The sequence below is a fragment of the Botryllus schlosseri genome, chromosome 12 (genome assembly GCF_051294905.1).
Source record: "Botryllus schlosseri isolate E-star chromosome 12, Bs_hap1, whole genome shotgun sequence".
NCBI lineage: Eukaryota > Metazoa > Chordata > Ascidiacea > Stolidobranchia > Styelidae > Botryllus > Botryllus schlosseri.
Window position 1 is genome coordinate 22,969,405 of NC_137247.1, and position 26,394 is coordinate 22,995,798.

At 39.3% G+C, this 26,394-nt stretch overlaps 1 protein-coding gene across 1 annotated transcript in view; it reads right to left on the reverse strand.

The window, feature by feature from the left end:
* The window catches only part of LOC145451943 (uncharacterized), a 42,412-nt gene extending 16,817 nt beyond the window's left edge, over window positions 1–25,595 (reverse strand). The window contains exons 1-19 of the mRNA XM_080330155.1: window positions 24,517–25,595; window positions 23,869–24,127; window positions 18,626–18,743; window positions 18,010–18,160; window positions 17,170–17,388; window positions 16,388–16,606; window positions 15,479–15,599; window positions 13,211–13,369; window positions 13,043–13,148; window positions 10,493–10,734; window positions 9,575–9,746; window positions 7,885–7,989; window positions 7,717–7,824; window positions 7,088–7,145; window positions 6,933–7,027; window positions 6,213–6,395; window positions 5,527–5,738; window positions 636–842; window positions 329–449 (exon numbers count right to left, since the gene is read on the reverse strand). Coding sequence (XP_080186281.1) covers window positions 329–449; window positions 636–842; window positions 5,527–5,738; window positions 6,213–6,395; window positions 6,933–7,027; window positions 7,088–7,145; window positions 7,717–7,824; window positions 7,885–7,989; window positions 9,575–9,746; window positions 10,493–10,734; window positions 13,043–13,148; window positions 13,211–13,369; window positions 15,479–15,599; window positions 16,388–16,606; window positions 17,170–17,388; window positions 18,010–18,160; window positions 18,626–18,743; window positions 23,869–24,127; window positions 24,517–24,825 — 3,164 coding nt within the window. The 5' untranslated portion in view covers window positions 24,826–25,595. The remainder of the gene's footprint in view (window positions 1–328; window positions 450–635; window positions 843–5,526; window positions 5,739–6,212; window positions 6,396–6,932; window positions 7,028–7,087; window positions 7,146–7,716; window positions 7,825–7,884; window positions 7,990–9,574; window positions 9,747–10,492; window positions 10,735–13,042; window positions 13,149–13,210; window positions 13,370–15,478; window positions 15,600–16,387; window positions 16,607–17,169; window positions 17,389–18,009; window positions 18,161–18,625; window positions 18,744–23,868; window positions 24,128–24,516) is intronic.
* Between the last annotated feature and the right edge of the window lie 799 nt (window positions 25,596–26,394).

Consider the following 26,394-nt stretch of genomic DNA (forward strand, 5'->3'; position numbering starts at 1 on the left):
CAAGAGTTTCACGTAACAGTCAAGTGATTTTACTTCGTCGAAGTACTAGAGTAGGCCTATAGGCCACGTTTGGCCTGCTTGCACTACTAACCCAACGAGTTATGTTTATCGACTACCTCCCTTCCACTCAACATTATATAAGGTATATCTAGGCCGAAATTACTTACACTTTTACTTGAAAAACGATAGGCCTACTTCGATTTGTAATTGATTGCGAACAGTGACTACGTCGGCCTCCTCCGCTAACAATATCATATATTTCCAACTTGATATAGGTGGTTGTGTTTTCAAATTTCGAAAGAGAAAAAATAAGGCTGCTTCCAATTACCTTCGTTGATTGTAAAACTCTTTGAATTCTTCCGGGCAAAACGTAAATGAGTCTGAAAGCGCGCAGTATTCGATCTTGTAGCCTTTTTTCAATAGAAGAGTGCAAAGCCAACGGTCTTCACCTGAACGGGAAGCACGGCTTGTAATATATCAGCTATACTAATTCAGGTTTTAATCAACTATGAGAACAACTGGCAATGACGTTTACATTTCATTCCTTTTCACTTTATTAATTTAATTGATTGTGTACCTTGATTGCATATCCGCAAATGACTAAGCTTAATGCAATCGAATACTCCAATCTATACCTTGATCCCATTGAATGTGATGCCTAGCTTGCTTGGCTTCAGACGTGTATCTTTTCATGATGTTATCATCCATTAATGCTTGCCCGCTGAACAAGCTGAAACATCCGGGACTACACAGAACGCACCCGAGGACGTGCTCCGCAGTTTTCTGCAGCCAATGTCCGACCGCGTATTCGAATTTCTGAAACCACGCCACCGGTCCGCTGCCTGATAAAAGAGATGCAGGGGAGACCGGGGACAATTGTAACAGTTTTTGTATTTTCGAACATTACCTGTTTTCTCGTGGATATTTCATTTCCAAACTTTTATATAAAAGAAGCCAACAACTCGATAGTTGATTAAAAAAAAAATGGAACTCAATCAATAATCAATCATGGAAATTTTGGGTCGCGAAAATCGTCGCTCAAATGTTACAATCGCCCCGTACCCCTGGGCAATTGTAACGCCCATGCGGGGCAATTGTAACAGTGTTATTTATAACTAAAAACAAACGAAATGAACAACGATAACGGGAGCACAAATTGTACTATTGAATTAAACTAAAAAAGAGAAGTTTGAACGCTTCCAGGCTACGCCTTCGTGCCTTCTGCATGAGCTCAAAGTGTACACGAAACACATTCATTCCATCATCTCCCTACACATATTCGGCCTCTTCTAACAAGGTGCTGTAGTTCAGAGTGGATAATTGGTTGGGCATTCGGTCACCAGTGAAGGTGCAAAACCGACCTGGCTAAAATATCTTTGTTGAATGGGCCGATGATAGTGTAGCAAAACGAGGACACAATATTGTGTGGCATCAAAGCTAATGGTATTCTTCTGTTCCGTACAAAATTAAAATAAATTGTTCACACCAGACGACAAAATGTAAGTGGGCCATGCTCAAAGTCAGGGGATGAGGATTCAGTCACGGGCAAGTTCTTAAGTGACCATTGAAGGTCGACACAACAAAAGTCGATCAACACGAGATAGGGTAGTAGAATCACGGAAATAACCCGACCCTAAGATTCGCATCACCACTTCTGTATGGCCGTTCCGACAGAGTATCATGGTAGAATTGGTATGACCAAGTATAGAGTCTGTTGTGATATTTAACTTCTAGCTGTTGCAAGATTTATCTGCAGTAGATAAATGGTTATACCAACGTATGAACACATATATTCAGCATTGAAAAGATATTGTAAGGGGTCAAAAGTAACAGAGTGTTACAATTGCCCCTGACACGCTCGACCATGATTAATGTCTCAGGATGGTGCATTCCCGGCGACGCGAGTCCTAGTTTCCCTATCATCACGGCAGACTATGGTAACATTGTTCCAGCTACATGTATTGCATTGCAACCCATTGAGGTTTTATTATTCAGAACAAATTATTTCAAATCAGAAAATATTTACTCAAGGGTCCAAAATTTCGTTTTTTTGAAATAATTCCGGGGTTTCGCGTCTTAGCTCAACGTATAACTTCAGGTATATTAGAAAACATAACTACCACATGTGCACTTAAAATATGAAGGCGATTTCTTCATCCTACTAGCGGTGATGACGATTGTTACAGTTGCTCCGTATTACATTTGTCCCCGGTCTCCCCTACAGGTTTAAGATTTTAACCTGACGGGAATCGGGTAAGTTTTCTCGAAACAGTTTCGGATTCTCATTGTTCGCCGGACTGAACGACGAAATACCAATTTTGTGGCGACATTCATATTCCTCGAAGTTACAACGAAGTGTATGTCTTGGCCGTCCTAGTCTCGAGTCATATCACTTGGTTCGAGTCATGCAGAATGACTCGACTACAAGTCGAGTAATCGCACAAATTGACTACAGTACTGTAGAGCTTATTTTACGCATTTTACGCACTGTGTTTGATGACTTTTTCATGCCTGCTAAAAATGTCCACTCCCATTACACGAGATCCTCGTCTAAAGGAAATATCTACTTACCCCCACCCAATAGCAACTTAACTAAGAGGTCCATAGACTACTCGGGACCTATCATCTGGAATGCATTACCACCACATATCCGTGAATTGCCCTATAATAGATTCAAAAAAGCCCTACGTGATCACCTCTTATCGTTACACTAACACTGTTGCCCTGCCTCGCCCAAACATTGCTTCATTGATCATTTGCTACCATAGTTTGATTTTTCTTCTATTTTTTTTTAACTACTGTTACATTTTTTACAGCCAGACTGTTTAGAGCAGGGGTTCTCAGCCCGCGGCCCGCAGACGATTATTTTGCGGCCCGCGACATCTTTCAATGTGAACGCAATAACTATTGACACGGTATTATTATGGAAGACCGATGTGTCACATTTGTCGACGAACAGTTGTTGTAACGAAGCGTAGAAGCTTGAAATGACAGCACGATAGTTTCTGCTGGAGTTATACATATCGCCTGATCGTAGAGCAAACGTTGCTAGCCATAGGTTTCAAGCCCAGCAATCCATATTTCGATGTATTTTTACAATTGCCGACGACGTGACAGACGCATTGTTCAAAATTGCTTGGAATATAGCTAAACCCAAGAATCTGCTAGAGGAGGTGTGACTTCAATAAAACTTTAACGTACTCTGCGAATATTCGCTGTTTCCGGAACTTAGCAGCAAGTCCAACATTAGCTGACAAACTTCGAAGCTACAGTTGTCTGATTCAACAGTCACCAAAAGAATAACTGCGATCTCAGTCGATCTTTTACCGCATGTTCTGAAACACGTTGCCACGTAGACTACTTCAGCCTTGCATTGGACGAATCCACCGACTACACACACATTGCATAGCTAATTATCCAGGTGCGTTTCATTAGAGTGGGCATATTTCAGAGGAAATGTTGATGGGGCAAACGTGGGAAGGGGACCAGTGAAAAGCATCAACTTGACAAATCTGACTTCTGTGACTATTAGTGTAAGGCTCCAGCCAAGGAAGGAAAGAAGAGTTGATTGGTTTGGTTTGGTTTGTTGATTGTTTTGACCTCTATGACGAAAAAGTTACCGTAATTATATACTCGCTCACACATTGAAACAGAGAGCTCGGTTCTCTGGTGGTAGGATTTGAAGGGCGCATAACTGCATACACCGACTTGGCAACGAATGCAATGTACGCTCCATGAAGGGATTTACTTGCGCCACTTGAAGATAGATATTCTCACACAAAAAAGAAAACTGCAAACTTACGAACGCTCTCCATTAATTCATAACAATGTACTAAATACCCGTATAAGACTGGTAAATAGGCTACAGTAGCCTGAATTTAATAGTAGCCCACAAATACATGGCGATAATGTTCTGCGGCCCGCAGCGTCTTTTGGTGTTAAAATGCGGCCCGTTATACGAGGGAAGTTGAGAACCCCTGGTTTAGAGTCAAGTGTACCTGTTTGATGCTGGTGTGATCAGACTAGATGACCTTCACGGTCTTATCGATCATTCCTATCTAATACCGAATACTGTGCATGCATATTTTCTGTACCACCACCACTGTCGTGTGTTATGTATTTTGGTTTGATGAAAATAAATACTCTCTCTCTCTCTCATTTGAAAAAATGACCCGAGTCAATTCGAGTCACCAAAAATTCGTTCCTTAAGTCGGACTCTAGTCGATTCATTACAACCCTAGTTCCGAGTCAAAAGTCTATTCTGCATTTACAATTTTGACTCGAGTCAAGTCGAGTCAATGTCAATTCACTGCGGAGTCAAGTCCGAGTTGTAACAATTAACAAACGTTCGAGCCCGAGTCATAGTGTTGAGACCCGAGCCCAAGTCACAGTGTTTACAGTTCGTATTCGACTTCAAATCAGGTTAAAGTCATTTTTATGAAGCTCTTGAGGGAAATCGATATCGTTGCATTTATAATATAGCCTACTTATGTTTATTCATACTGATAAAGGCATTATCTCGGGGTATTTTCAGGTATCCGTCCTGATACACGTTGATTCAATCAAATCACACCGAATGTCTCGAGTGATATGACTCGGTCTAGTGATATGACTCGGTCTAGTACTGCGCAATGACTCGAGTACAAGTCGAATCAATGCACCAAGTGACTCAAGTCGAGTCGACCCATTCTCTAATTTTAAGAAAATCGCACGAGTCAAGTCGAGTAAACGAAAAATTGCGACTCCCTTCATTGCCACTCGGCATAAGTGACTTGGTATTTGTTTAAGTTATTATCTACTTGAACTCGACTATGATCTCTGCATTGCATCACAATTTCAAAGAGTACTTGATAACAAAGTTCAATGCATTACTGGAGGCTGGTTGGCTTTGGGGTATTCATGGTGTTTGTCGACTACTATGGTCATTTACACCAGGCCGATATTCTTTTTATCTTCGTAACTGCCGACTTAAAGCACGGCCCACCTCTAGGCTTTTGTAAGACACCGCTGACGCGGATGAGGACGCGAGGAGGAGCCTAGGTAAACCTCATACACTTAGATATCGAAATTCGGAAGTCGGACTCAAACCCGCACCCATTGGTGTTGCAGCCGCGGATTATGCCACTGCGCTATCCCGCCACTGCATTACTGGAGGTATTAGAAATTTGTTGACGACGTGAAATGGTCAAGTAGAATGTTGCTCAAGTGGAAGTAACGTCGTAAATTCATGCTCAAGTACAAGTGCTTTCAAGTAAATGAATACGCGAGTGTTCTAGGCTTATTATTATGCCTACCCAAAAACTGAAAACTGGTGAGGTGAAGTTGTTGTCGAAAAGGATAAGAACTGTGCAAATTGGCAAAATCCTTGCTTTCCGTTGGGCAGGTTTTATCACATTAAACACGGACAGAATTCAGTCTGATCTAACTGGATACAGACCTCGAATCATCATGATCCATAGTTATCTACGGCGCCTGATAGTCAAACATTAGTGGAGTCGCATAAATCTTGTCAACCAATCAACTCACCCACGGGGTGGATTCTGCCGCACGCCGCTCCCACGCGTTCCGGGTTTCGATCCATTCTGTCCAGGAGAGTGAGGAGAGATTCCGGTTGAAAATCTACATCTCCGTCAAGAGCCAGAATATAAACAGGGTCGGATGGATGCCGCTGCCTTTGTTTCGTCAAGAACCCGAGGATGTAATACATGTACATGCATTGTGACCACCTTTTCCTGTGCCTACACACATGTAATATTAGCTATATTATATTAATATCCTTGATCGGTGGATAATCCAAGAATTATCATAAAAAAACTCAAATAACTCCGCTTCTACGGGTTGGAATTGAGTCAAATTTGTTTTGCATCGTTTTTGAAGACAGCGCAACAATTTCATGGGGTTGACCAAAAAAATTTGATTTTTTTTTTGTTTTCGTTTTTGGGTAAATTCAAAATTTTCAAACTGCGCGAAATTCACGATTACCGGTTGGAAAGAATTCAAGTTTGGTGTGCGTCGTTTTTAACGCAACCTAAAGATCTAATCACATAGCCAGCAAGATTCAGGAAAAAAACAGCCCTAATACACAGATTTACCCAAGTCGAGAGGAATCATTTTCAATTAATAAAGTGACTCGGGTCAAGTCGAGTCAGCTACAAATTGCAACTCAAGTCCGACTCATGCCGATTAATGATTACAAGCCTGCAGTTACCCACCTTATTCTAGACTTGTCCTTGAGATGCACAACAAAGTTGTTACCGCAAGGCAGAGAGAATTCTACTCTACCGCCATACGGGGTCGTATAAAGGAGCGGCTCCTCGATATCGTAAAGTTTTTTCACCAACGGATCTAATTCTTCATCGTCCGAATTTTTCTTTTTCTTGACTTTATGAACTTTCCTGAACAAGGCTTGAATTGATGCAGTGGATAGATGTGTGACTCAGTAGCCGATGTACCACATTGACTGCTCATATTCACCATAGTGCGAACAATGCGGTACATTGTTTTTACTTTATAAGCTTTGGACTATGTAAGTAGTGGTTTTAGATGGGTCTGCATCACCTTTATGTATACAAAAAAGCAAAACGGGCGAAATAACCCATTATCACCGTAACTGAATATATTTTCCCACAGTCACACCTCTTGGCGGTGAAAATACGTCTTGCAATTTCAAAAGTATTCATTACCGATAAATTAAATGCATGCGAACTGGCGACAGGATATGGTAAATGTGGTCACCATCTGTACTCAAGGAGAAGTAAAAGTAGAAATCTTTATTACCGAGTAAATAAAAATTTCAATATTCTTAGTCTATTTTATAGTTCCGTTTGAACTAGATTTGACATGGTTCAGGAATCACCATTTCTACTTTGAGATACAGTAGAACTGCTTGAGTACCAGCACTAACTACTTTATAAGCCTCTGGCGTATCATACTTCGCGGCCACCGAGATCAGGTCGAAAAGCAGGTCGACATATTGGTTCGGCTTTTTTTCCTTCTCGTCCATCGCGTCGTCGAATATGATGTGAGCCTGTGATTAAAACCGAACTCGGAAGCGAACCGAACTGTATCAAAGGGGGCCTATTCTTACCTCGAACCGATAGAATTCTCTTTCGTTTTCAAAACGTTGACTCTGGTCTTTGTCGAGTCTAAAAGGAGGGATAATATCATGACAAAGATAAGGTCTTGATTTACTAAGTCTCAATTTTAGCGGCACTGTAGATAGCTAAACTACGGATCGACAGTGCAGTCAGGTGTTCCTCATTTCTCTATCAGAATTGAACAAGTGCGTAATTCTGGTTGTTTAACTAGACTAATTACATCTAAATGCCTGTAATCATATTCTAATTCCTATTTGTAAAATGTTACAATGCTCTCATTTGAATTATAGGCTTATTTCCGGTTTTCCTGAAATTGCTACAGAAAAACTGTATAGGCAGAAACGAATTAAGCTTAGTGTATAGACATTTGCCATTCTCGTGCTCACGAGAATAAACTCTTTTTTGATACGAACCGAACTTTATTTGTCGTATTTCTTTATAATTCTAAGTTGCTATTTTGCGAATTCAGTAAATGGAATGATAATATAATAATAAAAAAAAATACTGCGATCTATAATTCAAATGTAATTCGGAATTGCTGAAAAATTCCCAGTTGTCCAACTCGGATCCCTGTAGGTTAGTTATCCATAGTGACACACATCATTACCATACTATTTACCTCATAATGCTGGTGAGCAGCTGCGTCATTTCCAACTCGGTCTCGTGCCACATAGTCGCGCACAGATACACAAACGGTTTCGTCTCACTATTTCTTCGTTTCTCATTTCTGTAAATAAAAGCCGCAGATGCCGAAATCGTTTGAAACCAGTTCTTTCAAGATACAAACTCTTTCTGCAGACTGAGAGGTATCTGGTATTGTCGTTTGTTGAGAAGCATGTCTTGACTGATCAGTATCCCTCCAAATATTGGCTTCACGAAGATATCCATCGTTCTGAGAAAAATATGCATCCATATAGTTCGATGGTTCCCAAAGTGGGCGCCAGCGCCCCCTCGGGTTGCTAGCTACACACTGGGCAATCAGAGAGTCGCTGAGAGCAAAAATGTCGAAAATCCACTCATTAACATCTACACCTGTGCACTAATAACAGGTACATCGATATCTCGTCATGCCAATACCTGTTGTAGGCTACAAGGATCATTCAATTTGAAATCGTCACCAACGCCCTCCATAGATATTAATTGGCATGCGACATTGAGTTTTCTTGCCAATCAATGATAACGAACGGAATTCTTAGCCTCCGAGGCTTATTGTACACTAGGGCTGTTAAAAAATTTTCAGATTTCATTGGCTATGTTAAAAATTGTCAGGTTGGTTAAAACAACGCTGCACACCAAATTGGGCTCAATTCCAACCGGTTGAAGCGATATTATTGCAGTAGAAAGTTTTTAAACTATCATTAAAAAATAAAAAAATAGAAATTTCAAAATTTTCCTGTCAACTACATAGAATTGTTAGGCCGTTAGTAGAGATGATGCACACTAAATTTGGCTCAATCTCAACCACTAAAAGCGAAGTTATTTCAGTAGAAAAACTTCTAATTCTATGATTTTATTCGAATCCGAGTTTTTCTACTACAATAACGTCGCTTCAAGTGGTTGGAATTGAGCCAAATTTGGTTAGCATCATCTCTACTGACATATTACGAATTTTATGAATTTGACTGAAAAGTTTTGAAATTATTCATTTTTTTAATGATAAATTAATAACTTTCTACTACAAGATTCTCGCTTCAACCGGTTGGAATTGAGCCCAATTTGGTGTGCAGCGTTGTTTTAACCAACCTAACAATTTTTATCATAGGCAATGAAATCTGAAAAACTTTTCTTCTAGTGGTTGGCATTGAGTCAAAGTTGTTGTGCAGCTTTGTTTTAACCAAACTAAGAATTTTATCACATAGGCAGCGAGACTACCATGCGCATGTACAACACGCATGGTAGTTCTTTAAGACTTTAATCCACGACTATGAAATTTTGTGTCTGTATCATCGGCCTAGGGGACGTTGTGTAAAAAAAAGTTTGTCGAAAATATGTCTAGTTAAACTCGCATATAGATAAAATACTCCACTCCAATTTAGCTTGCTATTCAAAAGCCCCTACACGACTCCATCCCTGATCGAATTTGTTATGATGTCCATTATGAGGGCACATAGTTTTGGGGCAGAATGGGTTACTAAAGAAATACTTTGTCAAAATCCGAAAGTAGGTCTTGCCTGATTTCACTAATTCCACCAGTGTTTTTCATTTTGGACAGTACTTCTACATCACAGATTTCATTATTTTTGGCACAATTTTTCCTGGAATACTTACTTTTTACGTACTTGCAAATGACCACTTCTACTTGTACTTGAGTGTGAATATGCGTCGATACGTCTACTACCAACGATGCCTACTTTCGCCATCTCTACTCGCAGAATATTGAATGAAACGTTGATTTTACCCTACTGTGGCCGCATACCGGAATTTATTTGAAGTCAGAACTGTGATGCAATACATTGAATATTTTAGAAACCACAAACTTGGGCAATCGGACGCTATTCCTCCACCAAACGTGAATCGTAAGCAGGGTGATTGCTATCCATCCAAAAATGAAACCACAGAAAATCATGAGCATCCCAGGCATATCGAAGCCATCGTATCCTGAAGTCCAGCCGATGTATTTGTAAACTGGATTCATGGAGCTCGGGTGTTCTGAAGAAAAGTCGCCTTTTCAATAACACTTCAGGGTCAGCGCACATTGAGACCAGCTCCGGAATTTTAAAGCTCGGAAATCTTCAATTTTTTTTAAATGAGATTAGAATGAGAATTATAGCTAAACATTGATTTTTTTTTTCAAAAAGATTAGAATTAGACTCACCGAATTCACAAAAACTTGTAAATTGAATTCATATTCCAAATTATCAAGAAATACATCAAATATCAGGATAATTTCATATCAAATCAGTGGTACCAACGAATTCAGCACTTGATGTCCCATAATTCCTTACCATAACCAACCCCTACGTTAACGCTGAACTCTAACCCCAACCTAAGCTCTAACCGGCATACATAAATACATAGGCTACATTTATACATACATACATAGTATGTGAGGAGTGTCGAATATGCAAAGTTTCGAATATAAACAATCTAAAAATATATCGAAACATTTTCGAATTTATTAATACCACAATATATCGCTCTCATGTGATATCACCAATATCAGATAGGCCTATTAATTTTCTATGTCATATGTACCAACTACCGAATTCACTGGTAACTGTATGAATGGCAAGTGTCCGTACACCAAATTGATTCGTTTCGCGCTTTAGAGTTCTCTTGCAACATTTTCTGGAAATCATGAACAAATTTGATCAGAATTAAATTACCGTCATTTTGATCCAATTATTATAATTAGACCATTTGAATTAACTATGACTTGTCCACGTCTGACTCACGCCATTGAGACCAGTCCGGGAAGAAAAATGCCACCAGTAAATGCAATCCGTTCTGGCGGCTTCCCTCGGGCAGAATGTAGATAGAGTTCACGAGGGTGAGGGAGAACACGAATGGGGTGGCGAGCAGGAAAGGTATGTTCGAAGACTGTGACTGGATCACGCGCGCCGTTTTCCCGAAATAGAAAACTCCAAACCCGCAGAGACAGTGAGTTATTCCACCGACCCACAAATCGTTCACGAACCTGAATGCGGTAATTGTAAGAAAATGTGCATCTATTTCTTCAAAGTGCTTAAGTTATTTTCGGGGTACTTTCTCTATTGTGCTGAGAGGTTATGATTTATAGCAGTGCTTTTCAGCCTGTTTCAGCACCATCCGCACTTTTTCAACAAAAATAACTAATCGAACAAGCAAATTATTTTTCGACAAAATAAGTTGTTGGATTGTGTATAAGAGCCTCGAGTGCTTGGATGGCCAGGTTTATATATAGGCTATATATATATAAACTTCAATATTGCAGCAAACAATACGTTCATATTGTTAAATTTATTCCAGTGGAAGCTTTTCGACTGGCTCTTTTCAGCAGTGAGAGAAGGTGCCCAGTTTATTTGCATCTCCCGTGGATAGGCACATCTTGGAACAGGTTTGAAAAACAAGTAACATAATTTACCAATATACGTGCCGATGTGACAGTCGGTATGTGGGTCGCACATCTCAACGCTTGCAACAAAGAATTCGTCAACACGTCCCACGTCAAATTAGGAATTCGCAGGGTGATGACATGTCTGCTTCATCATCACAGTCCCTAGTTACCATGCGTGATTATGACCAAATAACAGCATGTAATTCTGCCCTCGGACAGCACCTATTGAAACACCCAGAGTGTGCAAAACATTACAATATCAATCAGTTTTCCATAGTTGCTCGTGGTCGTTCTCTTTTTCATTTAAAGGTCCTTGAATCAACCATTAAAAAGCTGCAAAAGCCGATCGTCTGCCGCCAGAAGGAACATCTCTACACGCTGGGAATCTTCCATCAGTGTTGTTTTATCATTCAACTATTGTACGGCTGATTTTGTGTGTGCTGTACCGTAACCGTGCGCTGTTTACTGCCGTTCGCGACTTGTGTACTTGTCATTATTACGTCACAACGACAAAATTCTTTCTATATATCGAACTTTGTTAACCTCATATACTAGCGTTCACTGCTGAAGAGAGCCAGTCGAAAAGCTTCCAGTGGAATAAATTTAACAATATGAACGTATTGTTTGCTGCAATATTGAAGTTCTGTACTTCGAAAAGCCTATATATAAAAACATCCAGCAATCTAATCCAAGATACATCGTATTTTCGGAAGTGACGAATGCTTGCTGGCAAAAATCGTTTTTTAAGAGTAATGATACTACGGTTGTCGAACCTCCCTACATCTTGAAACTAATCTTGAGTACTTTCACGCATTTCATATGACCACTTGAAGTACTTTTGACACCCGTCAGTATTTCCCACTTTACTGGTATTAGAGCAGTGGTTCTTATTCCGGCGGGGGCGGGGGGATAGGGGCCCGAAACCTCTAAAGTTATAAAATGATTATTAACCTAATTTGTATTTTTTTAATTAGGCAAGGCATATGGGACAATTTCGCTTCGTAAGTGCGAAAACTTTGGGACTCACGTCATTGAAATGGTTGTCTCAGATGAAGTATCCGACTGTGCAAACTGATTTTAATGGTCAAATTGCCAATACCCTGTCAATGCAAACATATCCCTGTTTTTGTGGTTTGTGTAAAAAATGAGAAATTGGATGGATAGGAAGGTCCAACAAAGTCAACAATGTTTGCAAAACATTTTGGATATTGAGTTGTCAGTCTCACCAAATTAGTAAACAATCGGTTGAAATATAAATTCCTGAATTTTTTTCCTAATCTGTCCGAATGAAGGAATTGAAAACTCGCCACGAAATCCGTTTTCTCCTGTGGTATAACCAATAAATAACTTCGAAATGAGATGCTAGATAGAATTGACTAGACTGGACGACGTGATACGCTCATCAAAAACTTACACCAAAAGCTACCGTTGGAAGCGTTACTCGTTAATATTACATTCCCACCACCTATCTTTGTGACATGGATTTGTACAAGTTTTCAAGAAAGAGTACATGGAACTATAAACGGATTATATATCAGAAAGGAGATCTCAATTCGGAATACCGGTTTTCATTTCAAATCTAAGATGCGTATTTCCAAGACAATATATACAGCCTCAAAATTCGCATGGGAATAATAAAAGTCTACCCAATTTCTACATACAAAGTGGTGTAATTTACAAGAAAAGTCATTTCGTTGCCGTTTATCACTAGCCTATATTGACCGATGACCGTTGCACGATAATTGAGATAGTTTTGAACGAAAACTTGACCGTCCATAAGGTGACCGCGAAGACAAAAAGTTTCGGAGCCACTGTACTAGATCATGGATTTTCCGCGTCACTTCTACTTCAACCTGGATATCGACGTTGGCCACTTTTACCTCCTCGAGTTAAGATAGCAGAAACTCACCCCTGACAAGTAGCCCCCGGATTGTACTCAGTGAAAGTTTTCCCTGTTTCCGTGACTACATTGGTATTCCCCTGAAATCCGAAAAATATCGTCACAGATGCGGAACCTGAAAAACCCGAATCCGTTCAGACCCGTGTCGATTTTTTTTTCTGCGAAACCAGGACTCACAAATTACCGACAGTCTCAGCAAACCGTTCAAAAATCCCGTCTTATATCTGACACAGTCCAAATCATTTCTTACGGCGCAGAGAGACCGCAAGACTACACTTTCTACGTTGAAGTAGCCCACGAAATTTTCCCAATGCCTGACAGATATCAGCAGTAAACCTTAAAAAGTATAGACAGAATCCATGTCTATATTTTATTAGTTGACCACGCAGGATTTCGTTCATTGCGTTTGTTTCGAGCACTCTTCTTCCAGCTCGCATATTATGAAGCACATCGAAACTAAAACTTGAGGAGCATGTAAATAAGGGAACTGAAAAGACTTGGGCAGCTTTCCAGTTGTCCAATTATATACTAATCATGCTAATTATAGCGAAATGCCGGTAATGTAGGCTAATTCTAATCAAATTTGTTAATTTGTTGCGATGCTCTAGTTTTAATTAGAATCTAATTTACCCCTGATGAAAGTGCTACAGGAGAACAGTAGCGTGCGAGACGATCCAAGCCTGCTGTAGCTGCCATTCTCACCGTTATGAGCATGAACTCTGATTTGTTACGAACTGGGTTTGGTTCGATCTCCGAGTTTTCGGAAATTAGGGAATTAAAATTATAATCCAATTTGAAAAATAAAACTCTTTAGCTATATTGCTAATTCTAATTTAATTTGGAAAAGTGCTAAAAATTTTCTAGTTGTCCAGATCATATAGCAGTGGTTCTTACGATTTTCAGCCCGCGACCCAAATCTGACTCTTGACGGCATCTCGCGACCAAGCCTCACACATGAAAAATAATACATTGTTTATGTCAGTATGTCACGTTTCCTATATGCGTGTATGACACATCGACAGCGCTACTCTGTGAAACATATTTGACACACGTGGTTTCAAATTGGTGTGCATTATTTTCTGTTCGGTTAACAATTGTAATTCATTGCTACCGCTGTCTTCTCTACTCAAATTGCAAGAACGTGACTATTCAATTGCCGACCATTTCGACGAGCTGACATATCAATTCCGATGGTTTTGAAAATCAGCGGCGGCCACGGAGAATTTTGACCAAGGTTTTATCGTCCCCGATTATTCTGGCACCACAGTTTGCCCAGCCGCATGTTGACCAAAACATCATATCTTCATGTTACCCTGCGCAGGTAGGGTTGCACTTGAAATAACTGAGCAGGCCTATATCATAGTCCCGCACACGGTCTTTGCACACCCCTACGATAAAACATCCCCACGGTACCCGACGGTGTTTTCCAGAGAAAGCAATGTCGGGCAAATCCTATCATCAATTCAAGCCGATTTGTGAAATACAAAAATACACATTTTCGTGATGAAACCGTATTGCAGTAATAACTTTCTGAGTTTCTCGCTTATTGGCCATAGTACCCAATACAGTGACCTTGAATGTTTACAAACTAACCACAGAAAATCTGGTAGAAGAAATAATTTTGTTGCAAGAAATTTGTTATATATTACATTCATATTGAAAGATATGTCTGGTGCCGTCGTCACCCAAAACTATACCCTTCATGATTCTGTGGTTGCGATTCGTACTTTAAGAACCCCTGGCATACGGGGACTGGAAGATTGAAAATTTGAAAAAAGTTAAACAACATAGATTTTTCTGGTTGAAAATATGAACATGGTACCACTTCTCGCACCCCATGCCGTTTTCTCACCCCAATAATATGTAAAAAGTAATATATTATTCAAGTACTTATTTTTATCTCATCCCAGCAGAGGGAGAATAGGATGCAATGTGAAATTGTTTCGTTGGTTGTATATTGTACTAGTATTGTTATATAATATTAGCATAGGGAGTTGACTTTTGTTGACAAGCGGCGACTGCGACCTTAAATTGGTGTGAACTTTAGTTAGTCATTAAATAGCTTTCATATCTGTAAACCAGTGAACAATATTGACAGCGTGTCAATGGTAGGCCTTTATAGGTAGGAAGTGTGATTACAAGCAAGGTAGGATTCCGACGGAGATGCCAAACTTCCTGACTAGACAAACTTTATGTGGCCTATTATCCAATCAAAATGTAGCGTATGGTCGTTTGACTATGTCAAGTCTAAACTTACGTTACATTGATAATGAGGTAGGCTATTTCCCCAGAAAACAACGGTTTGGCTTTGGGGGTGACATGATGGAATCTTTTGTTTGGTTTGACCGTCTTGTTTTAGAATCTTGCCGTCGATATCATGCTGTGATTTCTGATCTTGGGATATTTGAGACAAACAGTTTAAACAAGAGGTTCCAAGTCACTCACTCGACATTGCTGATACGGACAACCGCAGGGCAGAAGGAGGATGTACTCGGCCTGCCGTCGACGTGTCGTGCGTGGCGAGAATTTGCAGAAACAGAGTAGCAGCGGCCACAACGTGGAGAACCTTTTGTTAAGCAAATTCAAAGTCATCAGTTTTTGACACACTCCATTGTACGTTCTAGATGTCGGAACTAATTATCGACGACAATCCATTGCGGATTGTGTTTTAAAATTGGAATGACTTTCGCGAATGTCAGAAATATATTTTACGAAAGTTCGATGAGTGTGATGCGAAATATTTGACATATGTTCGACGAATATTATACGAAAGTTCCACAACTGATCGACTATCGTTATGTGAAGGTTCTATAATGCTTCACTAACGTGCGTAGCTTTGCACTACATGTTTCGTAGATTTGATATGACCAATAGAGATTCATAGTCTTCTGCAGTGAAAAACAGTATCGAACCATAATTCTCATTGACAAATTACCTCGTAACGGTAAAGAACGTATATGATTTCAGTACTCAAAAATCTCATATCTCACTACTCGACTCGAATCATTAAAATTTATAGTAAATTCAGACTCGAGTACTTGAATTACTGTGCCCAGCCCTACATTTACGGCCAGAGCTGTAATGAGTCGAGAAGTTCTTTATTACTTAAGTCAAGTCTCATATGTCAGGAATGATGACTTGCTAAAAGTATGTTAATAAGTATAGTATTCCGTTCAATATCACCCAAATAGATTTAGAGACAGGAGAGGAACGTGATTTCGAATCGAGCTCATAATTTAATTGGTGGTGAATTGAATGGGATTGGACTTGAGTGGAGTCAAAATATTAAAATTAAAATGTGCTTGCGATTCGGAACCTTGTGACTTGTTTGCAACCGACGACCGCAGAACTCACCAAAGCAGCGATGCTGGATAGAAATGTGAACTTCCGCTTGCAAAACCCCGAAGCTTCTTTCGCCCTTCCTTTCTTGAACTTGAACGGGATGTCGACTATCCCCGAAAGGATTCCCGTCAACGAGAAGAGAAGCAGAGAGATTGAGGCGTCCAAGTACGGGAGGACAGAAAACGCGAGAATGGCCGAACCCAGAGCGTGGAAAAGTTCTGGAATCAAACCCTGCGAACAATCAACGAGTTTGTCTGTTTGCTAATGGGTCAGAATTCTGGAAATTTGCCTGCGTTCACTACTAACACTGGCGGTTATGATGTTAGGCTACTAAAGGTACTTGAAATTGTCATTTCACTACCACTGTAGATCTAACTATGGGCGAAACCAGACCCAGACTTCGCGACAGAAACGAAGTACTCTTTAGAAAATCGTCACGTTAACTTCTATTTCATTAAAATTTACTTCTACTTCCATTGAAGCTCCAACTGTGACCACACTGACCACCTCTGTATTGCAGATATCATCGGATTTAAAATTTATAATTCTGTACAAGGAATAAAAAGCATAATGTGTGCCAAAGAACATGAAGTAACTTTGTTAGGACGAAAAACATTGTTGACATTCGCCACAGGACATCAGACTAACCGAAAATCGGTAAATCCATTCCTAATCCCAATCCATTTGAAAAAAAAGTCCGAAATCCGAAGCCAATCCTGATCCGACTAAATTTCACAAATCCGGTTTTCCCAAATCCTAATCCTAATCCTCGTTGTATAGGTAACTTTGCTCACCCAAGCGAAAGACTTCCATTTACTCTTAGTCATTTTCGTTTGATCTCTCTTCGCGTTGTACAGGCAAGACAGCACCGAGAGTGCTTCTGGGAAAGTGAGACACGTCATCAGTATCAGCATTGCGTGCAATCGCACGTATCGCCCGTCAAAATCGATGCAGCGCGTGTCGCGTGTCGAGTATTCGCGACTGTACGCGTTGGTGGTCACCAACAGGGTCGCCTGGAACGCATGAGTTGAACAACATAGAAATTTCCAAATTACAACTATACCCACACAGCTTTTGGAATCAATTATGATTAGAACTATAACTACACTTGTTATTTATAAATTAAATTACGTTTCGAATTACAGCTAAACAGTTTTACTTCCAATTATAATATTTTTGGAATTATAGCAACGCAGTTTTCTTCTAAATTTTATTAGGATTGGAATTATATCTGCACATTTTTATCTACAGATTATATCACATATAGAACTATAGCAATACACTTTTTTTTCGAAATTAGATTAAAATCGGAATGATAATAAACATTTTTTCCAAGTAATATTTCGCTTAGAATTATAGCTACACAGTTTTTTAATTAGATTAGAATCAATATTATAGATGCACATGTTTCTACAAATAAAATTCGATTCGAATTAATGACTTTTAAAATTGAATTTGATTTCGCATTGGAAAACAAATACAAAAAAAATCAAATTCAGTTCATATCAAATCACAGTTTTTCTACACAAAATTCCATGCAAGAAAATGTCACAGAACCTCTCAAATAGTCCAATTATCTATAGCTGTCCAAGTGTGCCCCAATCTCGGAACGTTTATCACACGACAAAGCTCACCATAGACACAACAGCTCCCAGAAACACGCCGGTCGCCAACAGGATGACCATAAAAAACTTTGCGATAACCGCAGCTCGAGCAACCCAATTTCCGTGGTTCGTCACATCATCATCCGGGTCGTCTCGAAACTTGTTCCAAATCTTTTCCGTGCTGATGAACAGCAAATGAGATTTGTCGCATTTAGAATTTCAATTTTAGTCAGACTTGATCAAAGCAGTTAGCGTTGCTACTCAAGTAAAAATAACGCATTGAATATTATCTCAGATATATATCGTCGCGGAATCGGGTTGTTCAGAAATAACTATTTTTCCATATCCCGGGATTCACTTTTGAAATTATTGGGTTGCCTAAAAAGACGCTAAAAACCAACTTTGGCTCATTTTCAACTGGTAGATGTGAATACACAGGAGTTTGAAAATTTTGATTTTTTTTTTAATTCAAAAATTTACTGTCCACCCCATGAAAATGTTAAATTGATTCAGTTCGGTATCGAAACCATGTCCGAAGTACAAACGAATACGAATCGAATTCAAGTCTAGGGTGGCATTCAAACTCAATTCCAAATCCAAGACCAGATCCAGATATAGATTAATAGTAGGCCAATAGAAATGATACTTTTGTTTTGTATAAAATTCGTCGATGGCGGCTTGACATTCGTTGTGACTTTTCTCAGATTCTTCTCGCTCTTTCTCAGACAGACGATCTCTCATCGCATCCGTGGGATCTGCGTTTTCTGGGGAGATAAATCGTCATTGTATTTACTGTATGTAGATAAATATTTGTATGTTATTGTATTGAGCTTATGAAGTTGAGTAATCTTGAGCCTAATACTTGAATAAGGCATGAGTTTTGCGTGTGGTGTAATTATCGCACCGCTGATACTGCTACAGGGTTGTGATGATTACAGTCAATATCAAAGTCTGCTGCTCAATTAAAATCTCAATAATATACCGAAATTTGAACAAATTATGCAAGTGACTTTGTCTTTCTTGTTGCATTTACGGTGGTGGGATGCATTTACGTTGGATAAGCGTGTGGGCAAGTCAATATTAATTTCAATTCTTTTGGACGCGTTCAATAAATCACAAACCACAGTCTTGCTACGGGATAACCAGTATTTGGATTTTGGAAGTGGAACCTTAGTCTATTCTGGTTAAGTAAATATGCAAGTGGCTATTTCAAAGTAAGTATGCATTCTGGACGAGGGAAACTGCCAATAAGTAGAAGTATAAGTAGTATGATATCATAACCACGTGAATAAATACCACTGCGTACCAAAATCGGATGGAATTTTAATTAAAATTTATATTACATTGTTTTGTTGTTGTTGTTTTTTTTTTTTTTTTTGGGGGGGGCGAAAATTTCAAAAATGTCATTATTCGGACTCGACTTGAGTCACTTTGTGTGATTACCCGACCAGGCCATGACTGAGGAATAGTATATGACTTGACTAAAAACTCGTCTATCGATGCTTCGTAAATAGGCCCAGAAAATGTCTTATATCCGTTTGAGTGGGGAAGGGACTTAGGAAAATGAGTGTGTTACACTCCGTAACAGATAAGCCTATATTTTGGTTTATAGGGGCACTGCACTCTAAAAATGATGTGGTCTCAAATTGAAGGGCAAAACGAAAGAAAAATTTTGGCCGCAGCCGTTTTCTTCAGAACGCCAACGTAATGGAGCTGTAATGTATTGAAATTTCCACAGATGCATCGCGCTCCAGCAGTCACGAAGAGATCGAACTTTACTTTGTCAGTTGATGTTATGAAGGAAATAGAATACACTAGGCCCGATTTTGACATAAATCTCCTGACTGGACATCTTCGGTTGAACGCGGTATCTAAACCAGCTTGGCGTGTACGACATATTTCCTTCATAACATCGGCTGACAACTATATAAAGTTCGATCTCTGCGTGACTGCTGGAGCGTGATGCATCTGTGGAAATTTTAATACATTACAGCTCCATTACTCGGCAAGCAGATCAAAAATGTCCATAAAATTGTCTTGGGTCGAATAGAAAGTGTTACGTAAACCGAATGCAGTGGGCCGTTTAATCTAGCAGTTTTCACACCATTTAGTACACTGTGTTGTTTTGCTCAACATATCGCAATATCTTAATTGAAGCGAGACTGCGGTTCTTATATTAAGAAGCGCATGAGGAAAAACATTGTCATCATGAAGTAGACAACATTGTCAGAATGAAATAACACGGTGTGTCACCAGCAGTGTATTCAGCATTGCCAGCCAACAACTGCTACTGTTGAACGCTCTTTCTCCATTCTTGGCAGAATATTAAGTAACTACAGACACTTTCTACCCGAGAATGTAGAAAAGTAGAAATTTCAAATATTCCTACCATAATTATAATGTTGTATTCTTCATAAGTCGGTCTAGGTTTCGTTAAAATAAAGTTTTTTCATGTAAAAATTTGTCAGTTTTGAAGTCCTAATTTTTTTAAACTTCGTAAGGACGGACAGTTACAACCGGAAATGAGGATAATTAGTACAATTCTAACATTATGTGCGATAAAACGTAATAATTTACATACATGAGGGCAAAATTTAGTCAAATGTAAGTTTTAAAGGTAAAAAAATGTCAAAATTATGATTTTTTCAGGCAAAATCTTACGTTTTTTAGGTAAAAGAAATCGCCCTAATGATCAGCGAACCGATTAATCAATAATCATTACTAGTACTTGAAAAATAAGACTACAAAATGTTCGAATTAAAATGTTAACAGTGAAAAAATGACTGTACAGTCGTCTCTGCTCAATTCTAATACAATTTCACAATTATTTCTGTTAGTTTGACACAATCAAGAAAACGTCGTTCGCTTTAACACAAGATGCAATTACGGTATTAGTGGCTTTGGTGAACCAATGACAATAGATGCAGCAACTATCGACCATGTACAAATGTAGCTTTTACTTCGGTACAATTGCGTCCATCTTCTAGAACAGAATGGTACTGAAAATTTCAGCAGAAAACGTTAAATTGGTCAATGAAGTAAACAATACAGAGGTAAAGGCGTTTCCTGGATAGTTCGTTGCTAACTTTTCCATCAATGATTTTTTGTCAAGTTAAAATATTGTTTGCTTTTTAATAACTACTGTTTTTGGTGTACTTTTATGTGAAATTGCCAATTCAGACCTTGCTGTATAGCTTACTACTGTATTTGAAGTATTACACTAATAATTTACCTTTTATCCGTCTATTACACAGTAATTTACAGTATTTGTTGAATCGCGTGGTATCGAAATACATTACTATACAATACAACTTTACTGAAGGTATAATTTTTGTGCTATATGCGATTATTGCCAATAACTGCAGTATAGTGAACCTGCAAACATCGATTTTCAATTCGGCCATAAGTGAGAGGAAACATAGTGTCCGAATTAAGCGGAGTCGACTATATTATATGAATGGCAGTAGAATACTGGATTCGAAATCGAATCAATCACAGGCCTCTGTTTATTTGGGCGCGACACTGTATACTTGGAAGTCGGTATAATTACGAGGTAGCGTATATATTTGCGCGACCCGGCCAGTCAACAATGATTCACACGTCTGTTATTATTTGCTAAACAACAGTACAGTTCAGTTGAGTTTTTTAATAGTTCCATCATCACAAGATTGCGATATATCACCGATATCATATTTTCAATATTTGAATTGTATATTGTTACATTGTACAATTGTATTTTTGTCTTCTCCTTTCTGAAGAATCGCATGAGCTCTATTGCTATAACACAAATATGCCACTGATACAAGTAATATGGCACAATGTTATTATTTTACAATATCTACAGTTTCGTCAGAAGGTATTCGGTGATCTCCCAACGCATTGGGATCTATCGGCAGATATCTTAGCCTAAATTACCGCTTAAAAGAAGTGCTACAGAATCAGACTCGAAGTCGTGGACTCCGAGTCGGAGTCAAGGAAATGTTTTAGCACTCATTGGAGAAGGAGTTGAAGTCAGAGTCGTGAAAAAGATACTGACTAAGTTCTGGCTCGGAGTTTGTAAAAATTCTCTGTACTCTGACTCCCAATTCGACCGTACTTCATATATGAAACCGAGTGATTTCAAAGGTATCTGAAGATTGTCAACAGTAACTAAAAATGCGATTTGTATGTACCAACTATATGAGCAGTAAAACAATACAACTGTTGTTATAATTATTATTATAGTAACATTATTGATAATCATTCACATATTATTTGCAATTCGCAATTCAGCTGCATAGAGAAAGATAATTGTGGGATGCTTCTTCAAGACTAACACAAAATTACAAATGGAGTCACAAATTTTTACGTTTCGGAATTATACTTCGTTACCATGAAAGAGTAAAGGCATCGTCCAGTTATTTAAGTGACAGCATCGCTTATAAAATTAATGCAGATATCGTCGCAGTGGAATCAAAGTAGCATATGTCCAGTTTTCAAATTTTGAAAGTTAACTTTTTTTAACTTGAAGAAAAAATCCACTTTTCGAAATTTTTTGAAATTTATTCGGTCATATCTTGGCCATGGTTATATCTGTCTCAGTTTTTCATAGTTCATCTGGGACAATATATGGATGAAAGAAGATGAAAACTTTACGTGCAGTTAATTCTCTCAAAGTGTGCAAAACGGACATGAGATATTTTGAGTACACTGTGGCGATATAACAAAATATTTTTTCCGACTTTACAAAACCAAAAATATTTCTAGTAAGGATCTCGGCCGCCTTGATTGAGCGAATGTTGAAAAAATCGTTCCAGTAGTCGACGAGTAGGCCTACTTGTTTAGGTGCATGTAGACAAAAGCTATTTGGCCACTCTCTAAGTTTCGTTCCTGACCACCGCTTAACAGTAGTCATGTGTGTGTGTTCTTACAATTAGTGTCCCTATAGTGTGTAGTGTGGGAATTTGTACACCTCGTATTAGTCGCCAACTCGTACACAAGAGCTAAGCTACTCTTCTACTGTTTTTACAATATTGCGGCAAGCGCGAAGAAATTTTTGTAGTTGCAAGAAATTCAGCAAATGTTACATATTCAATGCTCGATCTGGAGGGGTCACTACTCAACTGTAAACCTTCGCGACCCATACTTCAAGAAAACCCTGATCTATACTATCATGTTTGCCAATCATGACACGGTATATGTGCAGAGGTAGTCAAAGTTGTCACCGTCGGCACTCAAGTGAAAGTAGACGTTAAGATTTCCAAGTAAGTTAGAAGTAGTAAAGTAAGTTAAAAAATCGAAAACTGTCTAATAGAAGTACAAGTGGACTAAAACAAAGCTACAGTTGTAGGTAGTGCGAGTGGGCATTTTTTGATTGATGGTTCATTGATTATTAAACTATAGATACCGCAGATAAGATGTATAGGATCGTTATCTGAGAAATCGAGATTCACAGATATAGCCTAAGCGGGGTGCAATAAGACTTTGATTGGTGTTTGTAGGTATGCATGTATGAGGGGTTTTATGGTGCGCGACTACTAAGGTCTTGTGCACCAGGTCTGAGCGAGCTATGGTTCAATCAGATACGTCTACACAATATAACAAATTCAACGACCGGAATAACCATGCGCGGATCAGTTAGCAGACATTCAAAGTTAGAGCTCACACTGCTACGTTGAGCTACATTTTTTAAATATTGTCTCTGTTTGATTGGGATTATTATTATGTAGGGACGAAACAGATTTACGGTTCTCAGTTGGTTGTATGTGATGAGAAATGGGTTTAAACAGTTGTTTGTTTTCTGTCTCCCTGGTTTAGCAGCTCAATATGCCGAGCGTCGCAGACTGCATCACTCCATGAAATACGAGATATTTCAGAATTATTTTAAATAATTACATTAAACCAACTCACGATCAACAGCAAATCTTGTTTTCTTCTTCAGTGTGAGGGCGCAATCCCTCGCTTCCCACGTGGTTCGGATTTCGCGTCCCCGGATCGGATCCGGGTACGAGTCCCCCGCCTTTGTGGCGAAATAATGCCTTCCCGCTAGATGTCCAAGTGTGACGAAAGACTCGGTCGCTTTTTGAGGAAACACGCTTAACACGCAGTCATCCTCTGGACCGGAAGTTGTGACGACATTGATTACGCGGCCGATGACGTTGGCGGTCGCCTGTACAAAATGTATTTATTGATGTCAGTGAAAATTAAATTAAATATAGAACAGTATCATTATGTTATTATTTCCAGAATTATCAGTCGCAGGAGAGAAGAGTTGTTCTGCTGATCATGGCGCATTTAAACTTGCTTCGGCCTCGGATTAACATTATCGGTGACGCATTACCCGAAACGCAGTCTGGTAATCGTCACTTAACTAATCCTTACCTTTTTGCGACCACGGAATAAAAATGTGCGCCGTCTTTGTCCACACTTACCGCATATTTGAGAAGCTCATTCCTAAAAATAGGTTGTGCACCTCGGGAAATGGTGCGGCTCCTTCGTCCAGACTTACTCGCGGCATAATTGGAAGCTTATAAGTAAATCAACTTTTCTCTCGATTACCTGAACGACGATATGATCTGCGAAGTGTCCACTCCTAGCCATCTGTTGCAGATATTCCTCTCGACCTTGGTCGAGTTGTGCGAACCAATTCTCGAAGGGATCCGACCCGATCGATTCGTTCTGCCGCAAATGTTCAACGCATTCCGACCGCAGACCTTTATGGGAGGTTGTGACATCACCGAGCTGTTTGGCAACGGCCCGAAAGAAACTGTCTCCGTCCACCTTCACTTCGTCGCGACATAATTTAAGATTATTTAACCGAGAATCGAGAACCGATATCTCCGATTTTGGGATCGCGTAGACTGACATACTGCAGAATAGACGATATATTTTCCTCACTACATCGGCCACTAATTAAGCAATTTCTGCTGGGTTTAAAACAATAGCTATACTTCAAGCAGATCATCTCCTAGAACTACCAACATATCATCATAGTCACGTATTTGTAGTAATGCAGTTGTTGTTTTGGTGCATATGGTCAGACATCCTGCGAAATGAAGAATACTCCGGTGCACTACCATTGCGTCCGACACAGTGGTTCACAACATTTACTAATCTGGCGTACCCGTGCGCTAGGAACCTCGGATTTTTGCTGGATACAAAATCTATATACCATACTGCACGTCTGATATACATTAGGCCAGGGGTGTCAAACTAAAATTACGTCACGGGCCGGATTTAATACTTAAAATCGCTCGTGGGCCACACCAGTCAACTGATTCTAAAATGTTTCCTCATGCCCCTGCTTTCCACTTGAATACTTCATTGTGTAGCACATACAAACAATGTTACATCGCATCACGGACCATAGTGGCTTATTCGCGAACGATGGAATTGTTAAAAAATACGATTATTGGCCAGTTGCATACATTTATGAACCGCTAAAGCAGTGACGGTAACGACCATGTGAGTTGTAATATTCTTATGCTGCTTTTGCTTTAGTCGTAAACTGGCATCAGCCATGTGTGTACGTTGTGAGGACTAAAAGATATTCCACGCTGTAGACACGGACGTTGGAGTTTGGTTGATTATTATTAAATTGCGATTCGGATTTCTCTGGATTCCGAGTTGGAAGTGACACGGCGGTGCGACCACAGATATTTCGATGATATTTTTGTGTAACTCATAAACTGCATACAACAGTTCCGCTTTGCGTTTTCGCCTGAATAACTACTTATTTCTCCATTTTCCATAAAACTCTAAACTGGTGATTCTCAATCTTTTTGTCTTCGCGGACCTCTTTCGAATCGTCACGGACCTCCGCGGACCCCCGAAGTTTTCGGACAAATCTAGCTCAATTATCGTGCAACCGCCATGTGCCTTATGCAAATATTGACTGTAGGCTAGTGATAAACAGCAGCGAAATGTATTTTCTTTGAAAAGATATCATACTATTTATAAAGAAATTGAGTAGACTTTTATTTGGGAACGCTTTCTGTAGTAATGTAGCTCCATTTCTCGAAAATACGCGCTTCAATTTGATATGAACGAGTGCCGTAAATCCATATACGTATATGCTAATATTGGTGACTGTGAATATAATAATAACGCGTAACGCCTCCGATGAGACATATGGGTTTGATCGCACCATATATGGCACCAAAATTGAGAAACATATTTTTAATCAACACATAACGTCCAGCCTAGTCGTATCTCAAAAAGATCATCTTTATAAGTTATATTCTGGAATACTGGTTATATAGGCCTGTACCAAAGAAGAAAATGGATTTTTGCAAGCATTTCGAAATCCCCCTGATTGACCACTTTAATTTTTATATTTTACCATAAACCCAACAAAACGTCCATTCTATTGATGTAAGCTCCATTTTGCAAATTTAGAGGGTTGCGTACCCAATGAAAATGTTTCGCGGTCCCCCG